This window comes from Protopterus annectens, chromosome 3.part1 (assembly GCF_019279795.1).
Source record: "Protopterus annectens isolate FY-2018-M chromosome 3.part1, PAN1.0, whole genome shotgun sequence".
NCBI classification, from domain to species: Eukaryota; Metazoa; Chordata; order Ceratodontiformes; family Protopteridae; genus Protopterus; species Protopterus annectens.
In genome coordinates, this window is record NC_056732.1 from 1,040,096,513 (window position 1) to 1,040,120,352 (window position 23,840).

Consider the following 23,840-nt stretch of genomic DNA (forward strand, 5'->3'; position numbering starts at 1 on the left):
GACAGAGCACTCTAACCACCTAAAAGAACAAAAAAGAGAGACAGTACCGCAAAACTCTGGTAAACAGTTACTATACATACTGCAACTTGTATGAAATATTTGCAAATTCCCACATCAGCTAAACTGCGGGCCTGTGAAAAAGAAATGGATTTTGTTTTCAAATACAAGAGCTTTCCCAGTGACATTAATGGCTCTTTAAACAAGGCTACAATACATATTAACAGTTTTTAACATTATTATTGTTATATTAAGTAAAATGAAATATCTGCTAACAGTTAAAAATAAAAGCATTACCTTTCTTTAATTCAGCAGGTTCACGGTCCACAAAATGTACAGGAGGCTTTGGTGCAGAGGCAGTTTCTTTGTCTGACATATCCTAAAGAGAGAGAGGGTTACAGTCAATGTCTATACAATATCTAATAAACAATTTAAAGAAGTTTCCCCATGGATACAAGGTGCTGCTGTGGCACTACAAAGACTCTGGTCTTCACTCTAGAGTTTAGAGTTTATTGTACTTTGAGCTAAACATCAAGAAAAAGTGAATTACATGTCTGTTGTCCTTGTAATACAGATAATGACCCTGAAGACAACTTAATTGAGCTATACTGTGCAAAGCATACATTAATCACCATGACTGAAAGCTTACTCCCAGATGCAATCAAAGATAGATAAAATATAAAACCTCAGAGTGTGCAATGAAAACTCTACTTGTATGGGTGACCCACCATATTGATGATGCTGTTTTAGTCTTTTGTCATCTTTGGATTTACATCTTTTGTCCAACTTCCATCTGCTCACTATCAAAAAACAGCTAAAGAAAAAGTAACCATCACTGTCTAATACAGTCCTGCTTGCTGCAGAAATCCTACCTTCCTTTTTAAAAATTTGAATACCTCATTTCCTCAAGGTGGGGACAGGAGGAATCAATACAAAAGAGTGGCAGCCCTCAGCAAAAGCCAGAATTTTAAAATATGGTATTCATTATCAACCAAAATGTAATAAGTACACCTTAAAAAAGGCCAGTTCCTAGAGCTGGGTCTGTATTGTGCTATAAAAATTTCGCACTGACCTATAAACAACTCTAAAGCAGACCATCAAGAAGCTACCCTTTAAGAGAGTCTTGTAAAAAAAGTAATTTCATTTACTAGGCAAAATATAAACAGTGAGAAGCCTACGGGTTTCTTAAGGAGACACAGCATCCAATCTTTTATTACCTTCCTGTGAATGAACAGCGTCTTCTTAAACTGGATAGACCAAGCAGCTAATCAAGTCAGCACCTATAAAATTTTCAGTACTGCATGTAACACCAATGGGCAATAAAAAAATAATTAAAAACATACACACACACACACACACACACACACACACACACACACACACACACAAAGATAGGAGACAAGCAGGAGAGTAGTAGTTAAAAAGACAGAGAAAATTAATATACTGCTATGATAAATTTAAATTTCTTGGACAGAAAATTAATATACTGTACTTCTATGATAAATTTCTCAAACAGCTATACTACTGCATTTTTTTATTTTTCTGTGTTTTTGGTTATTAGTCTCATTTTGGGGAGACCACTCCAAGCCAAAGAAAGGAAACACATGCCAGCCAGCATGAAGACTAATTAGCAACCATACAAAAGTTGGCAAAAGAGACTCCTCTGAAAAGCCGAAGCAGCAATACTCTAGTAGAATGAACTCTAGCAGTCATAGCTGGTATACACTGCTCAGGGCAAAAGAAACTAACTGGTCCAACTTTTTTAAAATCATATTTCTCTGGTGTTGTAGTCCCTCCAGCAAAATTATCTCACCCAAATTCTGAGGCTGGAGGTATTAAGAAGCCAACAGCATGTTCCAATTGATAATAATGCCTGATTTAACCTTTGGCATAAATGAGAAATTTAGAGAAAGGCAAAACAATGCTTTTATAGGAAAATGTACATGGTTCAGACACCATAAGATTCTAAACATCGTAAACCCACCTGGCTTTTAAAAGCTACCAAGAAATGCCTTTTAAGTTAGAAACTTTAAAGGAGTTCAACACAGGGTCAAAATAATGTTTAGTAAGGGATCCCAAAGCAAAATTTGGATCCCAAGAAAAAAAGGAAAAAAATTATCTGTTCTTGGAAGCATCAGACAAAAATACTATTTAGATATAGCTTAACCACAGGTAATGAAAAAACTACAGGATCCAATGGGAGATAGGCAGCCAGGTTGTGACTATGGGCCAAAACTTGCAGGAACAAATAAGACAAATAATTCAAAACTACAAGGTAAGCACAAGTCTCTACCATTTGATAACTTTCCAGCAGCAGAATGTTTTTTTGGGCTTTACTCAAAATTGTAATCACGTGTGGAAATTCTAAGCTGCTAGGAATCACAGCATTAATCTTCGGGTCATGAAAAGAAGTTGAGCACAGCCTTGGCAAAGGACGTTTCTGTTGTGAAAGAAGATGCCCCCTTAAAAGTAAATGAAAATAATGAGAAGCATGCCAGTGAAGATGGAAGAGCCATGGATATATTAGGCAGAATGAGGCTAACAAACCTATTTGAGCCTTCTCATCCCATGCTCTCAACAGGAGCATCTGAATACAAATGACTGCAGGTAAAATATGTAAAACATACAATTTTGTAGGAACTTACAGTAGATGTGCAAGCTGATTACTGTTGCAGTAGTTACAACTTCTGAGACTTAGCTGCAAGCAAGCTGGTTCATTTGGTCCAACTTCCAGAGCTCAGATACTCTCTCCCATAGCTGAAAGGAATCCTCCCTCTAGGATGTCAAGACTCTCTAAAGTGTGTGTCCACCTACACCACCTTAGAGCTTTCTTGCCAAAACAAAAGACAGAGAAGCACTAGCTGGATATAGTAAAGTCAATGGTGAACAACATTAAATGACAATAATGATGCAATAAGGTCCCAACCCTCTCAGGAAGAGAGTAGAGAAGTAATTAGTCTACCCAGTACCCAGACTCTACACAAGAAGGAAGAGAAACTTATAAGGGAGACGTACCTCACCCCAGCTGAGAATGCTTACACTATAAAAGGGGGCAACAACCAGAGAGGATGATGGGAGGCATGTGGTACTGCAACAATTATCTATTTGAAAATCTACTATTATGTTTCCACATAATTGTACTTTATTCTTCATTGCTAGTAGTCATAACATATGGATGATTTTCACAGATTCAGGATGATGGGGGTGGAATGAAAAGTACTAGCTTGCATATGCCCTGGAGAATGGCTGTATTAAACCCTGCTCTCACTCTAGAATCAGTGTCAAGTCTGTAATGTTTTGAGTAGGTGTGAACAAATGCTCAAGTGGCTGCTTCCAGTACGGCTTATATACTAACTGTCTTAAGGAAGGTCACTGTTGTGGCTGTGTCTCTGGGACTGCAAGCTTTGACTGTGTCTACCAGGCATTTATCTTGGGACAAGTAGCAAAACTAGATACATGGGTGCTAGACATTTAAATATGGTCTATGTAGATACAGTCTTCTCCCTTCTTTCTTTGCTGCAAAGGACACCAATAACATACTATATTTTCTGGAGTCTTTAGTCCTTTGTAAATGGTATCTTGGCTGTCTTTATACATCTAAGGAGTGCATAACTTTCTCTTTTGTTTTGTGGGATAGGGAAGAACACAGGCAAAAGGATGATCTGATTCAAGAAGAGCTTTGTTACTACTCTGATCATGAATGAAGGACTTGTTCTCAGACTCACCTTAACCCTGTGAAACACTAGAAAAGGTTCCCTGCAAATAAAGGCTTAACACTCTCTTGGATGAGACAACAGCTATAACCAGAGCAGTATTCCAAGTAAAAATGTTCATATGTGTTGCAAAATTCAAATCCAATGAGGGCGCTACCCTCCATCTTTGGTTGTCTTGAATGTAATACTCCTTTAAAGAGTTGCTTGCTTTATTAATTATGTTAACTAGGGTAGAGAACAGTGACCCAGCTGGACTATATGCAGGTACAGCCTGAGGAGCTTTCTATCCTCAAAGAAGATAGGGGCAAATCTCCTGGCAAATAGCTTGAGATGGCAAAGAGGTGAATCTTTAACAGAAGCATATGCCAAGCCTGTACCAAACAGCTCAAAGATATTCTGAAAGATCAGAGGCACCAATGCAGACCAATGGTCCTACCTTCTTGCCTGGTACCAGCAGGAAATCCCTTCCATTTGGATATACAGGATAGCGGTAGGCTTTGTCAGCTTCTTAATATCCAGCACACCCCCAGTATACCTGCACCTGAAGTGCAACAGGACTAAATCATCCAAACTGTGAGCTGTAGGGTCTACAGACTGAGGTGTCTGACAAACCCTTCGTTTTGTAGTAGGGCCAATGTTATGGGAATCATATGATGTTTCACCCTGGAGAGTTAGCCTGTCTTGGTTTACTTGTTGGATCACCCTGGTGAATAAGGGATCAGGGGGAAAGCCTATAGACACACAATTGTCCATTTGATGGTGAATGTCTCTACTGCCCAAAACACTCCACATGGTGTTCTTGGCAAAGCTTTTCCAGTTGTTTTTTGTCTGGATAAGCAAGCACATCTACTTCTATCTGATGAACTGTCTGCTGAAAAAAAATGGCCTTTGCAGTTTATCCAACAGTGAGATCAGAAAAATCGCCATGCTACAGGGAGATACATTACATTTCTGAAGGTTAATAGTGAATCCTGAACTCTGAAGAAGTGTCATGACCTGTGAGAAGGATCTGCTCACCTCCTCCAAATATGTTAAATGGATTAGGCAGTACTCGTCCAAGTAAACAAAGATGTGAAAGCTGTTGGTTCTGCAAAAAGTAATCAATGGAGCTGGGAACTTGTTAAATATTCTGGCAGCACTGACCAAACCAAATGACAATTTGTTTCAATTTCTTCAAATCTGAAAAAACACCTTTTGATCCTGTGAACTGGAATGTGAAGAAGGCATCCTTGAAACAGAGCCTGAAGAATCATCATCTTGAATTTTTGCACTCTTACATAGGTAGCAAGTCTTGAAAGACCTGCAATTGGTTTCCTGGATATCTCTTTCCAGGGATTAGGAAATATCTGGAGCAGATGCCTTTGCTTCTATGCAAAGGGGTTGGACAGGCAGCTGTATTATACCACTTGCTAGATGTTGTTGGCTAATGAGGTTTCTTAGATGCTGTTTATCTTTTGGGATGGAGGGAATGTTTGTCTTATATGACAGTCTCTCCTATTGTAATCTGTATCCTTCTGCAATGACAGTAATTTTTAGAAAGATATCTCTAGGTCTAGGAAGAATAAGGCAAGACCATATTTTTCCACATGATTAAATTCTGAGCAACAGTGACTGGATCCACCATTTAAGGATCAGAGACTTCCTGTTCCTTTATTCTATACCAGTGATTTTAATGCCATATGTCAAGTGATTAAAGAGAACTGGCTGATCCTTTTAGCGGATGAAAAGATTCAACAGGTAACCAGCCTTGTATGTGTTTTAAGAACGAGAAATCTTTAAAGAAGCACCTATGTTATAAAAATAAATATACAAGTAAAGCTAGATTAGACAGGGTGCAGATATCTGATTTTATTGGCACTTCACCATGTGAGTCATATAGTGTTTGCATTTACATTGACAGTTAACGTGAAAGCAGATTTTTCAATGAAGAATTTGATCTATTTAGCATATTGTACTCTGTGTTCATCATTTTATGTTAGAAAGATGAATTGCTCTTTGAGAGAATGAAGGAGAGAAAATATCAATAGCATTCATAAGTGTGATGACAAGAGTGCTTTGACTAAACATATCATTGACAAGGAGGACTTAGACTAAGCGATTTTAGAACTGTAACTGAACAACATGAGATGAGACAGACAGTTAAATTACAAGCAGATAAGGATCTGGCTCTTAATGGTAAGGCACCTTTAAGACTGATCTTGAAATCATATGATCTGATTAGGTAATTTATACCCTTTTGTCAGTTTCTTTGCATCTAATTCTAGGATCAGATGCTTGAAGATCATGTGTTTTTAAATGTGTGTAATTTATATAGGCATATCTTGTATTCTGTTATTTTATGGTCTGATGAAGTGCCGTAATGTTGGCATGAAAGCACTTACCGATTTTTACTGATATGAAATGGAATTTTAAACCACTCAGGTGGTTCCTAAACCATGCTTGTGATTGCAGTTTCTTCTTTTGTATTGTTTTATTCTTTACTGCAAGACCATTTATCCACCAAGCAGTGCTTTTTTACTACTTTCTCTTTAGTTCATTGAATACTTTCTGCTACTTTATGAATATAACATATTGTATACTTTGTTATTAATCTTAAGGATCTGCATCCAAAATCATCCCTTCTCTATTTCTTGAACTTCCCCCTGCTTCATCATCCCTTTTGACTTTGAATTATAACCTTCTGCTTGTGTTATGTATATAAGCTTTAACCATGTAACTCAAATATCCCTTCAAATCAGATGAAACTAAATCACCTTCTTCTTTTGGAAGGATCAGCTTATCCTGCTTAACTCTTGCCCTTTTTCCCTCCCAGATAAATTCCTTCAATTCTTCTCCTTGGGTTGATAAAAATATGCCTGACCCATATATGCAACTAAAGGGACTAAACATATTTTCACTGCTTGTATCTTACTATCCATATCCATAAATAAGAGTTTCCAGAGTCTCAATTTTTGTATTATCTTTTGTTTAGTTTCTTTCCACATATTTTTAACTGCCATAACAAAAGCTTTTTTTAATGAATACACCTAAATACTTCATCTTATCATATATTTATAAATATGGGTATTGCTGAACAAATTTGTGTGTGGGCACTTAATTTATGGTTATAACCCTTGTTTTATCATCATTAATATGAAGAAAAGACTTGAGACTGCCTCAGTGTTCCACAAAACTGAGATGTCCTTTTCTGGATTTAGCAGGTACAAAACAATATCATCTGGCAATATAGCCAGCTTTTCTTGATTACCATACTAATTATATCCTCGTATTTCTGAGTCCCTTATTTTCTTTGCCAAAGGCAAAGGGGAACAGAACACCCCTGCCTGGTTCCTTCATTCAAACACAGCTTATATGAGAGGAAAACCTGCCTTTTTAATTCTTGCCTCAGGTCCTTCACATAACCTTCTAATTAACCTTATTATTGTATCAGGGAATGCAAATGCTTATACTACTCTACTCATAAAAGCCCGGCTTACTCTGTCAAATACTTTTTCTGCATCAAGACCCAACAACAACAGAGGTACTTTCTTACATTCTGCTTCCCTCTGGATCATCACCACTGTTCTATTATTTTTGTCAAACGTTTGCCTCCCCTCCACAAAACCACACTGATCCATATCTATCGATTTTGGCAAAACCTTTGCTATTTTTTTTTAGCTTGTATAGGCATAAATACTTTATAATCCTGGTTTAAAATTGAAATGGTTCTACCTGAAGTTGGGCCTGAAGGGTCTTTGCCATCTGTAGGTAAAACAGCCACCACAGCTTTCTTCCAAAATGTTGGTGTTTCCCCTCCTTTTAAAATACTGCTGATAAAAATCTGGAAGACTTTGTTTATTTTCTTCCCTCCTAATTTCCAAATGTCCACAGGAATAACATTTGTTCCAGGAGACTTTCCTGAAGATTGATTGCACGTCAGTATTTTTATCTTATCACATTCTATCTTAACTGTTAGCTGTTGAGACTCATCTAGCTCTAACCTTGGCATAATTACGTTTTCCATAAATATTTCCATTTGTTCTCTTTCTTGATTTTCACATTTCTCTGCTTTATACAAATGTTCATAAATTTTTCAGAATGTCTCTAAAATATCTACAGGAACTCTGGTTATTTTTCTGGTTATAGGTTGCCTAAGTTTAGCGACAACATTTTCAACATTCTTTTGCCTAAGTCCTTATGCTAAAAGGTTTTGTGCTCTGGAGTTTTCAAAAAATTTTTGGTTAATTGCAGTCTTTCTAAAAGCACGCATATTATTCCAGATACTGCCTTGTTTTCTCTTTAGCACTCGGCATTTGGTCCTCCTCTTGTTCTTTGAGATTTCCCTTATTCTGCAATACTTTAACCTTCATCAGCCCCTCTAAGTAATTTCTATTACTTACTAACTATATCTCATTCTGTTTTGTTTCGACCCAATTTTTAAAATCCATTTTCATGTTATCCCAGTCTATAAGTTATAACTTCTGAAGATATTTCCTTCTTCCCTAATAACTTTCAAATAATTTATATTACCTATTCCTTAAATACCTCTCTTTTTAACAAGAAGGTGGGAAAGCATCAGTGTCTTATATTTACTTTATTATCCTGCATTTTTATCTTAGTTTTTATTGGTGCATGATCAGAAATAGTTAGTGTATATGTGTTGAAGCTTTCAACTAAATCCTGCGAAGTATAATTTCTGCATAGTCTAATCCATTTATTGTACCTGGAGGAATAATATGCAAAGTCTGTCAGAGTTTCTACTACTGTCTCTTTTGTTATATGTCCCTTTCTAGGGGCCCTTGATACAGACACACTACTGCAAATCAAATTCCATTCCCCACCTATACATAATTTTCACTGCTAAAAGCAGATTATTTCATCCAATATTTTCTTAAGATCCATATTATTGGTTTTCAGTGGAGTATAGATATATGACATTGTAATCCTTCTCCCTTGCCAATAGCCCATTCCTACCATAAATCCACCATTTTTGCCTTTCCCCCCTCATCTATCACTAATGTTGTCCCTCTAGCAATTATTTTTTATTTATTTATTTTTATTTAACATTTGTTGACCGGGAAAGTCTGACTAGGCTCCACAGAGCCTGTTTTCAGCAGAGGCTCAGGGAGAAATGCTCCAGATGCATGTCTTTAGAATGTGGGAGGAAACCAGAGTACCCGAAGGAAACCCACGCTAACTCAGAGAACATGCAAACTCTGCACAGAAGGCACCCCAGCCGAGAATCGAACCGAAGAACCTCTTTCTGTGAGAAGACGTTAACCGCTGCACCACTGCACCGCCCATAATTAGTACAATTACTCTCCTTTTCATCTGTCCCTGATATTCCTCTGAATATCCATCCTGAAATCCTTTCTTTGTGATATGCAAATGCTCATCTCTTTCCAGATGGATCTCCTACAGCAATGCTATTTGCACTCTCCATTTCTTAATATAATTCAATACTCTTTCCTTTTTATCTATAACTGTAAAGTCATTCACATTCCAGGATAATATGGACAGCATAAGCATCATGATAAAAAGCTATTGTTCCCACCTATTGTACATAATAGTTTTGGGATTTGTGTAGTTCATAGGTTCATAGGTTCATACTAGGCTATCTGCCCTGGGGCAATTATAAGCCTAGCCTGATTCTGTATGGCTTATGCCACCCCTTGATTTGAGTATACTGTGCCCTTTTTAAGGTTTAGTTTACTGTGCCTCTGTCTAATAGTGACACGGGAGTAATCCCTGGGACAAACCTACGATCCCCCATCCACTTATCGAGATTCTTCTTGAAGAGATTCAGTGAGGTGCTCTGCCTCACATGAACTGGAATTCTATTCCAGAGTTAAGGGAGCCTCTGGGTTATGAACCTGTCCCTCCAGCAAGTTCTATTTATTTCTGTGCTGAGGTTCAAGTCCCTCGAGCATGTGGCTCTAAGGGATTTAGATTTACTGAGGTGGAGCATGTCCATTAATTCTGGATTTAACATAGCTTTGTATGTCAGGCATAGATCGCCTCGAAGTAGGCGGTATGCAACTGAGTAGAGCTGGAGTTTTTTTAACCGAACAGCATATGGCATCTGTTTGAGACCCTTGATCCTCTTGGTGAGATACTTTTGGGGTCTTTCTAATTGCTGCAGGCGTCGGGTAAGGTACATCCCAAAAGGGGCATTGTATTCTATGATGGGCCTGATGAGGGATGAATAAAGGCACGATTACCTCTCTTGATCTAGATGTGAAACCCTTCGTGATGAGGTGGGCTATGTAGAAGGTCTTTCTAACCACTTTGGCAATGTGGTTTTCAAAGGAGAGATTGCTATCAACTTGGGTCCCCAGGTCCCTAATAACTTTCTCTGTACTTAATGGGTTTCCGCCTATGTGGTAATTTGTGGGCACATTGTTTTTGCCAAAGGGTATGACTATACATTTTTTGGCATTTAGCTTTAAACCATGCCGCTGGCACCAGTTATCTGTCTCTGTGAGACCTTTTTGAAGGATGTTTGTGTCAGCTGGAGAGTTGATTATGGCGCCCAGTTTGCAGTCGTCTGCGAACTTGGAGAGCCATAGTCCTCCCACGTTTGCCTGTACCTCGGAAAAGTATATACCGAACAAGAGTGGTCCCAGGACAGAACCCTGTGGGATGCCACTTGTGACCGGTTTCGAGTCTGACATGGCTCCAGCAACTCTCACTCTGTGGGTTCTGTCTTTGAGCCAGTTTGTGACCCATCTTGTGACACAGGGGTTTATATTTAAGCTGGATAGCTTATCTATGATGCCCGAGTGGGGTATTGTGTCAAATGCCTTTGCAAGGTCCAGATAGGCTGTGTGGACTACCTTTCCCTTCATCTATGGCTTTGGTGACTGTTTCAAAGAAGTCAACCAGGTTCAAAAGGCAGGATCTGCCCTTGACAAAGCCAAACTGGGTAGGATCTAGTGTCTGTAGGTCCCCAATGTCTTTGTTTATGAGCTCCATGATGATCCTCTCCATAGCCTTGCAGACTAAGCTAGTCAGGCTTATGGGGCGATAGTTTCCAGGGTCCATAGAGGCTCCACCTTTGTGGAGTGGGACCACTGTTGCTGTACGCCATTCTGTGGGCACATATCCTGTAGTGAGGCTGAGATTGTATAGCTGTTTTATTTGAGGGATTAGTTCCTCTTGTAGTTCATGTAGGACGCAACCTGGGACGCCATCTGGTCCCATGGAGGCAGTGTTTTTTGCTTTGGAGAGGGCAGCCTTCACCTGAGCATCTGAGATGTTTGGGAGACAGCCCTCTGCCGGGATAGATACTTGCTCTTTTGGTGTTGGAGAAGTTTGCACTGAACCTGTCTGCCAGGATATTGGCGATGTCTGTGTGTTCAGTGTATTTTTGTCGTTTAGAATCAACTCAGAACAAGTCTGGGAGTTGCATCCCAGGTTTCTAACATAACTGAAAAAAGCCTTATGATTGTCTTTGGTGTCCTGTGCAATTTTTCTCTCGAAGCTGGCCTTGGAGGATTTTATGAGGGATCATAATTTTTGCTAGTACTGATCAGAGATGCCTTCCTATTAGGGATTTTGCTCTATCATGTAGTAGCTTCCTCCTTCTGTTGTGCAGTTTATTTATGGCAGGGGTCCACCAGACTGGACGCCTGCCTTTGGATGATTGGGTCTTGGTTTTGTTTGGGATAGCATGATCCATGCATTCCTGGAGATGTCCGTAGAATGCATTTATATAGGATTCTGCCGTTTGGGCTGTAGTTTCCACTGGCCCTGGGGCCTTGAAGGATTCCACTTCAGTTTTGAGAAGTGAAAAGTTTGCTTTTGAGAAGTTTTTCACTGTGGTTTTTTGGGCTGGGGGTGGGGTCGGGATGTGGACATCCAGTGAAATTAATTTATGGTCTGATCTTACCAATGAGGGATATACTTCTAGTGTGGAGCACAGAGTCCCATGTTGGTAATGATCAGGTCTAGTATGTTGTCTCCTCTTGTGGGAGTGGTGACTAGTTGTTCCATAGCATTTGAGTTTATAATTTCCAGGAATCTTTGGGCTAAGGTGCTGGGGCTTGAGTAGTGCTCCCAGTCAATGTTTGGGTAGTTGAAGTCGCCCAATATAATGGTGTTCGGAGAGATCTTCATGTTCTCCAATGTTTTCAGGAAAGCCGAATGGGATTCCTGACTTTGAGAGGGTGGTCTGTAGGATGCTATAAACTGAAAAGCAGTCTTGCCCACTGTTAGTTGCACATGGATGGTCTCCTATACTTCGTGCAATGCCACTAACCTGGAGGTGTGGATATCCTTGATAAATATGGAAACTTCCCCTCCTTTTGTGGTTCGGTCTGGGTTTTGGGGCCGAAAAGCATGATATGAGGTATAGCCTGGTAGTGCTGGGGTGCTCTCTGGTGCCTTGAACCAGGTTTCTGTCACTGCACAGATATCAATGTTCTCCATACTGAGGAGAGCTTCTAGTGCGTGCATCTTGAGGTTAAGACTTCTGGCGTTTAGCAGCATTACCCTTAGTTTCTTGTTCCTTGTGCTGTCTATGGGGTTGGGTTTGACTTTTGAGCCTTGCCTAAAAAGGCACTATGGGGGTGGCAAGAGCCTTTGCCAATATCCATATTTTGTGTTACATGCCTATACTGTTTGGCAGGTTGATCTTTTGAACAGTTGTTTCTTCTCATCTCAGTTTGAACCTATTTCAAAATTTTTAAGACTTTTTTCTTTTAATGAAAACCCTCAAACAAAAAACTAAATACAAAACACCCCCAATCCCCTATTAAGTTGGAACAAACACACAAATCTATGTACATCTTCAAAACATGAAGTTTAACCATCCAGAAGGGAATAACTGCCCCAAAATGATGGCTGCACCAACAGTGATTATCTAACCTTAAATTAAGGTGTGCTCCCACTTACACTGATAGCTGTCTATTCTTTTAACTCCTCCCCTCCCAGATATGAAAAACAGCCTGTATGCTTTCAGAAAACATTAACTTTTAGCTCTAAGAAAGAAATGTGCTGGCTATCTTTAAATAAAACTAAAAAGTGTACACTGTTCTATTAACTGCATTCAAGTATTAAGGATGTTTGGGAGGTTGTTACCGCTTACTGACGTCCTATAATTTCAAACTTAATTTTTTCATTGAAGTTCTTGCCATTGTACCTTTAAATTTTGCATTTCCCTCGGCAGAGAACACTCAGAATTCTCAAGATTAACTGTTTGAAGCTGCAGACAGCTTGTCTTCATGGAAATGTATTTAACAATGAGTCTTTGTAAATTTCAATCAGAAAAGAATGAGCTGAGCTGCCCTCAGCTCTAGACATCTCAACTACACTAAACATTTGCCAGTAGAAAACAAACATTTTTTATAGTTGTAAGAAGCTTAGCATTTAAATGACTTTGATTTTGTCTTATGTTTAAAGCCAACATGCTTACAAAAACATGCATTTACAGCTTAAGCCAAAGGTAGTATTCTAGATGTTCACCCTTGTAGAACAAAAAGAGAAAATATCTTAATTGTACATATAATAATCAGTGCACTTTTACATCCCACCCCAGCAGCCCAACATCACAGTGTATGAACATTAAACTTGTTTTGTCCAGCCTTTTTTCTCTTGTTATACTGTAAAACCTATTTCTTACAACTTAAAAAAGTACGTTTTACTTTAATAACTTTAACACATAGAACGGTCACTGAAAAGACTCCCACACATGTAAAATATCCCCAGCTACACACTGCACAAAAAGGTTTACTGTATGTAACATGCTATTATATCATTTATACAAAGAGTAAAAAAAGAAACAACTACTTTATTTACAGTTAGTTTTCCTCCTTTTAGTGTCCTAAACATTAATGCTATGACGTGAGGTATATTCTTTACAGTTCAACCAGAAAATTACCAAAGTCAACAAAAGTCTAGTGTTTTTCAAACAGTTTTTCTTGCAAATTCATATTTTACAGAGACATAAGATGCTATACGGTCTTCCACTTATTCACTAATTTCAGAGTTGCTGGTCGTTTTCCTGTTCATCGCCCAACACTAGACTCTGGTTCAAGTCCAAGATATTGCAGATTCTTCTAGTCATCTCCTGTGCTTTTTCTCTCTCTCAAGCATTAGTCAGTGAAATCTTTTCCAATGTTCCAAAGTCTCTCTATGATCCTTACTGTCAGAAGAATGAGAAACAACCCCTTTCTGCTTTGTGACTGACTTTTTGTTGGATAAACTTTTTTTTATTTCTTTCTTAGCCTGGTCTGTCAAAAAATGACTTTGATCTTCCAGGAAAAAATGTTTTGAAGACAGTTGGATACAGCAGCTTGAATCTCACACCTGCCTCTCAACATTCCAGTTGCTGGGATAAATTTGCTTCTCTTCTCTGCCTGGTGTATAATGAATAATCATTTTATACAAACACTCTGCTATCTCCAGTTTTTAATACCTTGGCCTTCTGTCACAATTTTGTCAGGATCAACTCTTTCTGTTGGTATGATTGAATCTTTACAAATATTGGTCTTGACTGCTTTCTCATGGCCAGGTTTTGAGCATACACTCAATCTGCCCTTTTAATTAACAAATTCTGCTGTGGAACACCAGTCCAGTTGAGCTTTCATAAAATTAGTATAATCTGTTCCTTCCAGTTTTTCTGGTACAGCAGAAAATCTAAAGTTTTCTCTTCATACCCTGTCTTCTAACACTACTATTTTTCATATTCAGCCAGCTTTATCATGTCAGTCTCTCTGCAGTTTTATCAGTTCACCTGAATGGATAGTTAAAGCCTCTTTTATTTTTTCAGTATTTTGTTTGAATTGATATATTCTTTCAGTGTTTCATTTATTTTAATCACCTCTGAGTACACGTGATTTCTTTTTCCTTTAGATTAGTGGAAGCCATCACTTGAACCAAAGCTGAATCCTGAACGGCTTTTTTGCTGAACAGCTGCAGAACCCTTCCCAAACAGTGTTTTCTTTTCACCTTTTCTGACCAATTTTCTTACAGGTTTTCCAAATGCCTTCTTTGCAGACAGACATACAGGCAGTGTATTTACTAGTCAGTCACTCACTGAATTTTACCAAAAAAAAAAAAAAATTAATGGCACTCCTTTTTCTTAGTTTCTGTTTCCACACTGAAAGAGCTGAAGTCATGCTGTTGATCAGTCTGCAGTCATCTTCTGCAAACAATCTTAAACCAGTAACATCAGAGACAGAAAGATCCTCATTGCAACTATGTCCATAACTACTTACAGAAACATCTTTCATTGAGATGGTATAAGGTCAGAATTTATTTTGCTTACTTCAAACCCTAAGAAATAAAAGAATGGAACAACATACTTTAAGTCTTCCAGGAATTATTTCTTTGAGGTGACACACGCCAGTCATTCATTCAAAAAAAGGTAAATGTGAACACCTCTTACCCTAAAGTCTGAGACAACTGGGACCAAGCATTTTGTGAAAACTTTTGGGACTGTGGTCAGATCACATAGTAAGAAGCACTTTAATTGCATATCTCTTCTAACTACAATCCGAGAAAACTCCTATGACAAGGGAAGACAGGAACATGTCAATAACCAATCTTAAGGCCCAGTGTTTTCATCCAATGACCGAAAGGAAACAGAATCAGACAGTGTATGGTAACCATTTTGAAATTCTCACTTGTTGAGATCAAAGAGATCTAAAACACGTTGTCTTTTTTTTTGGGGAGAAATAAAGATAACCTGAAGCAAGAAGGAACTCCTACACCTTTTTTTTTTTTTTTTTTTTACAAGCGTCGCCATCAAAAGAGAAGCTTCAATGGCTCAAGTAGTTTTAGGCATTTTGGGCAACAAACATGAAGAAAGAACTGACAAAAACAATCTAACAGCTACTTATTTTTCTAGCAATGCATCCAACCATAAATCACTGGAAATATTTATGTTATGCTTTGAACTCTTGTCTGGTGCTCTATACCAACAGCACTGGTTGGAGAGATAGGTGAAAATCTAAAAGGTGGCATTCCCCGCAATAAGGTTGCAGGAAAGAAAGGAACAGTCATTTAGCTGCTTATGGCATGCTGTGACTGAAGTAGGCTGACCTATTAAATCTCTGGCTTCTTTGAGATTGTTCCTCCTTATTGATAAGGTCTATAAATGAAGAAGGCCATAAGAAAGATTTCATATTATAAAATGCTACCTTCTACCCACATCAGAAAGACAGAAACAGAATCGGAATCTCCACTGATATGGACAAAATGAAAGTTATGTACTTTACATAACAATCAATTCATGTAGGCTTTTTGCATCCATCTCAACCTGTGGGTTTACTGGATCCAACATGGATCCAAACTCAGCACATTCAGAATCTTCAGTCCTCAACCTCAACTTCCTCTACCCATAACACCCTGTCCTAACTGTATCTCCTCAGACTGAATTTGCCCTATCAGTGCCCCTACAGTAATTCTTTAGGTATTAAACCTTACCTATAAACAGGGAAGAGACAAAAAAAGAGGAATCACATGAGCCCCCACCAAAGAGACTTTCGTGGGCAGTCTGCACAATCAGTTAGGAGTAACATTAAGCAGTGACAATTTGGAGGGGGCACAGAGGGAGAAACAGTAAAGATGGATGAAAGAAAAAGTACAGTTTTGTACCTACCATAAATGTAGATGTCCGAGAGGTATGCATCTGCAGTCCTAACAAATGGGTTGTCCTGGCCTCAGGCAGCCCTTCGGTCGGCCGGATTCCAAAGTCTGGATCTGGCCACGGCTGATGTCGCACTTCACCGAACGTCATAGCTGCAGTTCTTCGGGTATAAAGGCATCAGCCGACGCCATTTTCCTCAGTGTTTCTTGCCCCAGATGCCAGGTGCCCTCTAGGAAGGCTAAATTTGGATAAATGCAAATGTTTCCAAACAATAGAGAGCAAATAGAAATAAACATGTATATACATATATACAAACAAATACACCATAATAGATTCCCCCAGCTAGCTACAAGATGGGCAAATACCCTAGGAGTACCACAGAGGGGAAGGAGGGTGGGTAATCCTGACTGCAGATGCATACCTCTTGGACATCTACATTTATGGTAGGTACAAAACTGTACTATGTCCTTCAAGGATGCATCTGCAGTCCTAACAAATGGGTAGAATGCCATAGCCAAACTGGGGGAGGAGGCACTAAGGAGGCACTAAGAGTTTTATGGTGTAGGTAAGATCCCTTGCAAAACAGCAGTGGCAAAACCTGCTCGGGATCTGGTGTATAAAGGCAGATTATAATGCTTGGCAAATGTATGCACGGAGCTCCAAGTCGCAGCCTCTAAAATGTCTTTGGTAGCCACTCCTCGTAAGAAAGCTGTAGTAGTGGCTGTAGCCCTTGTGGAGTGAGGTCTGATGTTTTCTGGAGTTGTCTTTCCATGAAAAGAGTAACGGAATCTAATGCAATTTCCTATCCATTTTGAGATTGTCTGTTTTGAAATTGCTTTTCCTTCCATTCCCGTTGCATATGCTACCAGAAGTTGGTCAGTTTTTCTATTGTTCTTGGTTCTGTCCAGGTAGTAGCGCAATTGTCTGTGTACATCCAAGGTGTGCAACAGTCTTTCCCCCCTGTTCTGCGGGTTGGGGAAGAATGTTGGTAGGTGTATTGCTTGGTTTAATGATACCCTGGAGACCACCTTTGGCATAAAGGTAGGATTAGTTCTCATGGACACTCTATCCTGATGGAAGATAAGGAAGGGCTGTACTGCCATTAATGCCTGTAATTCAGAAACCCTTCTAGCTGAAGTGATTGCAAGCAGGAATGCAGTTTTCCAAGATAAGTACTGTAATTCTGCTGTTGCTGCTGGTTCAAAAGGGGGTAGTGTCAATTTTTCTAACACAAAGTTCAAGTCCCAAGTAGGCAATGGTGGTTTCCTTGGTGGCTTTACATTTTTAATTCCTCTGAGAAACTGCCTGAGTAGAGGTTGAGAAAAGACTGGAGGATCCATGTTGTATTCTGCTGAAATTGCTGATGCATGAATCTTAATGGAGGAGTATGACAGACCATTGTGGAAAAGCTCTGCTAAGTATTCCAGGATGTTAGCTATGTTTGGCAATGATGCCTCCACTCCTTTTGTTGCACTCCAAATGAGATATCTTTTCCATTTTGCTGAATAAGTTTTCCTTGTTGAGGGTCTGCGAGCATCCAAGATAATGTCTTTAACCCTTTGAGATAAATCTGGGTTATTTTTCCTTATGTAATGTTCCAAGCAGTTAGCTGCAGTGTTTTCAAGTTTGGATGCAGGATTTTGAATTTGTTCTGTGTTAGCAGTAGAGGCAGTAGAGGTAGAGGCCATGCGTGTTCCCGGGACATACTCCTCAGAAGCGGGTACCAATGTTGCCTCGGCCAATCTGGAGCAATCAAGATGATCCTCGGGTGGTCCTCTTTGATCTTCAGTAGCACTTTGTGCATCAAAGGAAGAGGTGGGAATGCATATGCTGTCAGGTTTTCCCAACTGAAGGATAGGGAGTCCACCTTCCAAGCAAGTGGGTGGTATGTCCTTGTGCAGAATTTTTCCAATTGGTAGTTGTGTGGGGATGCGAACAGGTCTATTTCTGGTTGTCCCCATTTCCTTGTGATGGTTTTGAAGATGTCTGGATGCAGCATCCATTCGTGGGCATCCGTGGTGGTTCTGCTTAAGATGTCTGCCAGTATATTTTCTTTTCCTGGCACAAATATGGCTTGGAGCTGAATGTCGAGGCTCAGGGCCACATTCCAGAGGTCCATTGCCATCCGGCACAGAGGATATGAATGTGTGCCTCCCTGTTTGTTGATATACCACATAACTGTGGTGTTGTCCGTTCTTATCAGCAAATGACCCTGTTGAAGAAATGGTCTGAAGGTCTGAATTGCCTGTTTTACCGCCAGCATCTCTTTTTGGTTTATGTGTAGGTTCATCTGATCTTGAGTCCATAAGCCTTGTATGCACTTGTCCACCATGTGTGCCCCCCAACCGAGGTCTGAGGCGTCCGTGGTGATAGTCTGGCTTGGGTGAGGCCTGTGGAAGGGCAGTCCTTTGTTCAATTGACATGCCTGGGCCCACCACTGGAATTCTTGTTTCAGGCATGGAATTATTGGAATTTGGGTTTCTAGGCTGTTCTTGTGCTGAGACCATAAATTCCTCAGGTACCATTGTAACTTCCTCATATGTAGTCTGGCATGTGGAATTAATATTATGCAGGATGCCATGTAACCCAAGGCTTGCAGGATTTTCCTTGCTGTAAGCTGGTTCTGCGTTGTTAATGCCATGAAATAGAGTGGTAGCTGCTTCTGTTTTTCTGCTGTGAGGAATGCCATCTGGTTTAATGTGTCCAGTTCTGCACCCAGGAAGGTTATCCTTTGGGATGGTATCAGCCTTGACTTTTTTGTGTTGACTGTGTATCCCAGGGCTTGCAGCAGGTGAATAACCTTTTTCAAATCTTTTGTTAATTTGTCTTTGCTGTCCGCTTGTAACAGGCAGTCGTCCAGGTATGGATAAATTTGAATTCCCTGAAGCCTGCAATGAGCAATTACTGATGCCAGGCATTTCGTGAATACTCTGGGGCCAGTAGATAAGCCAAAAGGCAATGCTGAGAATTGATAATGCTCTGATCCTGCAAGAAATCTGAGGTATCTTCTGCAATTTGGTCGTATGGGGACGTGCAGGTATGCCTCCTTGAGATCCAGAGTCACCAGCCAAGACTCCTTGCCCAGCATGGGAAGAAGCTGCTGTAGGGTCAGCATCTTGAATTTTGGAACAATGAGATATGTGTTCAGAGCGGACAGGTCGAGAATAGGTCTCCATTGGTTTTCTTTTCTTGGCACCAGGAAAAGTCTGGAGTAAAATCCTTGCCCTTGTTCCATAGACGGTACCTTTTCTATAGCTCTCATCCTTATTAAGTGGTCTATTTGTTGTAGAGCGTTTGTCTTTTGATTTGGAGGTAGGTTTGGCATTCCTCTCTTCCTTGGTAGAGTATGGAAGTGAAACCTGTAACCTTTGTCTATTGCCTGTAAAATCCATTTGTCTCCTGTAATGTAATGCCAGTTTACTGAAAAATAAGGCTAGCTTTCCGCCTAAGGGTGCTTCTAGTTGTTCCCTGGTAGGCGGTTTCAGAGCCAAGTCACTGTGATTGTCCTGTGGAAGTGGTAGTGGCTGGATCTGTGGCAGTACTTTGCTGGTTGTTAGGCTGCCACTGACGTCCCCTGTAGGCACCTCTGGATTGACCTCTGCCTCTTGGGCGCCTACTCCTGCCTCTCTGTGCTCTGGAGGTGTCTAGAAAGGACCAATTCTTGGAAGGCCAGTTCCTACTAAACCTTGGTGGCTGGACCTGTAAGAAATCCTTGACTGTCTGGACAGATTTTGCTTTCTCTTTCACCTTCTTCAGCACTTGCTGTGCAGGGGAGCCAAACAAATTGTGCTTATCCATGGGAGCATCTAGGAGCTTTGATTTTACATGGTCTGGTAAGGACTGCTCTTTTAACCATGCATGCCTTCTGATCACTGTACCAGTCATAGCTGATCTAAAGGAAGCCTCCAGTGCATCATAGCCGCATTTTAAGGAATGATTACTGACCTGCTGAATGTTATGTACCATTTCTTGAAGAGACTTAAGGTCCAAAGGTTCAGGCGAGGACAGTTTTTTAGTTAACTGTTCTAACATAAATTCCTGATACTGAATCATGTGGAATTGACAGTTTAAGGCCCTAGCCGAAAGAGTAGCAGACGTATAAACTTTTTTACCCCATCTCTCTAAGGCCCTAGATTCCCTTTCAGAGGGGAGGGGGTTTTTGGCAGAGGTAGCTGCTACAGCCTTGGGGCCCTGTGAAATAGTTTCAGGATCTGCAAAAGGAGCCTTATACAAGTGATAGTGTGTGTCCGGAACCCTGTAGTATCTGTCGGGCTTAGCAGGGGCCGGAGGAAGTGAATCAGGAGCAGTACAAGCATCATTAAATGCATCATCCACAACTGTAAGTACTGGAGGAATGGCTAAAGGCCTATGCTGTGGCAAATGCAAAAAGGTCCTAAGCCTTTTCCTAGAGTCTGAAAAATCCTGGCCCTGCCATTGAAATTGTTCCCTCATAGCATGCAAGGTTTCCCCAAAAGAAAATTCCTCAGGAGGAGAGGCAGAAGGAATGGAGTCTTCTGCATCAGAGTCCTCATATGGAGAATAAGGGCCCTCAGGAGGGTTTGTATTTTCTGAATCATCTGAGGAGTAATCAGTAGAAACTGGCTCAGGGGGTTCTGCTCTAGGCCTCTTCTCTGGGGGGGGGGGGGTGAGAGGCCCTGTCAGGGTGAGACTGGGTTCCCCTGATTAAAGAAATGAGATCCTCTGCTAGACTAAGCATTTGAGTACTAGAGCTGGGCCTGTGAGAGGGGGCTTTAGTAGGCACGGCCTTTGAAGATTTAGCTGCTTTAGCCCTGGCAAAAGCCTTAATTGACATGGATGCAGGGGGCCTAGCAGCTCCACGTGCAGGAGTAGATACATCTAGGGGGATAGTATCTGATAAATCCTGAGAAACTGTAAGAGCAGGTGGAATTTCAGTAGCAGATTCAGCCATGCTGGAAGAGGCCTGGGTAGTAGGAGGCATGCTTTCGGCCGAAGGAAGAACCGCAGACTCGGTTTCAGCCGAAACCGAGACACTCACGGATCGCTTAACCGCGGTTTCGGCCGAAACCGCGGACCGCGAGTGTCGGTCCTTTTCCTTACGCTTTTTAGCTAAAAGTGAAGTCGGAGTCTCCGACGGCATGATATAAGCAAAAGCGGAGCCGAAAAACTCCTCTGCAAACTCCGACCGACGTCTAAGTGTCCGTCGGTTGAAGGAAGCACAGGCTAGACAAGCTGCTACGTCGTGGTCTGGGCCTAAACAAGGTAGGCAGTAAGAGTGGAAATCTTTATGAGATATTTGTTTCCCACAAGTTAAACAGTTATTCACTTTTTCTGACATCGGCTGAGGCAAGAAAGAGTCCCCAACGGGGTACTTAGCTTTTTAGAAGTCTTCGGTAGTAGCAATCTCTGGTTCTGACCGACCGGCACTTGCGAAAAGCTTCTGCTTCGGGCGCCACGCGGCAAGAAAGACTGAGGAAAATGGCGTTGGCTGATGCCTTTATACCCGAAGAACTGCAGCTATGACGTCGGGTGAAGTGCGACATCAGCCGAGGCCAGACCCAGACTTTGGAATCCGGCCGACCGAAGGGCTGCCTGAGGCCAGGACAACCCATTTGTTAGGACTGCAGATGCATCCTTGAAGGACATCACTGATCTATTGTTATGTAAGTACATAACTTTCTTATCTGATGATGTCTTTTCCATTTATATCAATCTGCGGGACTGAGTCCCCAGCCAGTACATCCCCTGGGTGGTCTCAGGAGAGAAAACTCTGCAGAATGGTAGAGCCAAAGGAGGACCTAGATCTAGCCTGAATATTTAGCTTGTTATGGCTCACAAAGGTATGAGTGCTAAACTAGGTAGTGGTCACACAAATGTCATCTATGGACGCCTAAATGAAAAAGTCAACTGAAGTAGCCACAGCACTAGTAGAATAAGCTCTAGCTTTCTAAGTAACGGAATCCCCTCCAAAGGGTATGCAAAAGAAATACAGTCCAAAAGCCATCTGGATAGTCTCACTTCCGAAACACGTTTGTCCAAATGAGAATTAGAAATGTTGGTTAGATTTTCTGAAATTCTTAATTCTGTCCAATAACAGAACAACCACCTAGTCAGCTAGTCACCCTATCCCAGGAACTCTAAAAACACTTTTATTTAACCAAAATAAATAAGTGTTTTTAAGAGTTCCTGGAATTGGCTGACTAGCTGGTTATTCTGTTATTGGACTTTGTTTCTACCACTTCTGGAAACCTGCTCGTGTTTGGTTTTGTTTTTTAATTCTGTCCAAATAGAACTTCAATTGAGAGTGAACATCCAGATAATGTAGTAAGTACTCTCATTTGTTATTAACGATTAAAAAAAAACTTTATTAAATTATCACTTAAGACATAGGCAACCATACTTTAAACAGAAAAGAAAACAAAACATATCAACATTTTTCTATTTACATACATTATGCATCAATACATTTTTTTTCCTTTGTAACTATCATCAGTCCAACATTACATATATTGCTCAATTCCTACCTTCTTTTAAATCTCACTCCTCCTGAACATTACGCTGCATGTATTGGTCCCACAATTTCCATTTCTATATCATTTGCTGCTTTCTTTTTCTAAAGATCCCTCTTTCTAGTGTTTTATTTATTTTAGAATATTCAGTACGTCATATGAAGCTGGTTTAGAGTTTGCTTTCCATTTTCTAGTAATTGCTTTTTTTTGTCTGCCAAAAGAATTAAGCTTAAAAAGGTCTTACCATGCCTAAGTATTTCAGATCTTGTGTCCCAGTTAAAAAAAACAAAAAAACAATAAACATAATAAATTCCTTTATTAGAGCCATTTGTTCATCTAATATTTCTGACACAGTATTCTGTAAGGGATTTTTAAAATCTGCCAACTCATTGCACTCCCAAAACATACGTTCTCAATTCCAACTTTCTTCTCCAACACACTTCCAACATTTGCTATCTACCTGAGTAAGAATTCACTGAAGTCTGCTACCTATGTAAACACTTCCAAGCAAAGATCCTGAACCTTCTGGACTTTGTTGCATACTTGGCAGCCATGTGTCCTCCCACTGTCCTTTTGTAAATTGCTTTTGCAGTCTCTCTTCCCAATGTTTTCCAACCTCTTTTGATTGATTCATAGTCATGCAATATTTTAAATGCCCTATTAATAATCTCTTCTCACAACAGCAGCTTCTGTTCCAGATTCAACTAAAATTTCCACCAGAATAGGTATTTCAATTTATAATCCCCTATCCCTTTCTCTGCATACACTCTGTTGTCAATCCCTGGTAGGTAAGGCAGTCTCTAGCTTATACTCCAAATGTCTTCTTGGCTTCATCCCACTCTATTACCTTTCCCTCTCTAGTTCTTTACTCTTGATACCTTTGTTCCTTTGCCAGTTTTCTCCAGTAAATTCCAGTCTCCTCTCTTTCCTATTTTTACTATTCTTACTTACAGTCATCCCTACTGGCAAAATCTCCCTTCTCCATTCTTTTGCTGGCTTAGTTATTAGAACACTTTGTTACTTTACGAATATAATATTCTGTATGGTTGTTATTCTCCTTAACCATCTGCA

General features: G+C 40.2%; 1 protein-coding gene across 1 annotated transcript in view; it reads right to left on the reverse strand.

The window, feature by feature from the left end:
* Window positions 1-23,840, reverse strand: part of CEP76 (centrosomal protein 76) — a 1,583,298-nt gene that overhangs the window by 1,395,045 nt on the left and 164,413 nt on the right. The window contains exon 3 of the mRNA XM_044067192.1: window positions 295-376. Coding sequence (XP_043923127.1) covers window positions 295-376 — 82 coding nt within the window. The remainder of the gene's footprint in view (window positions 1-294; window positions 377-23,840) is intronic.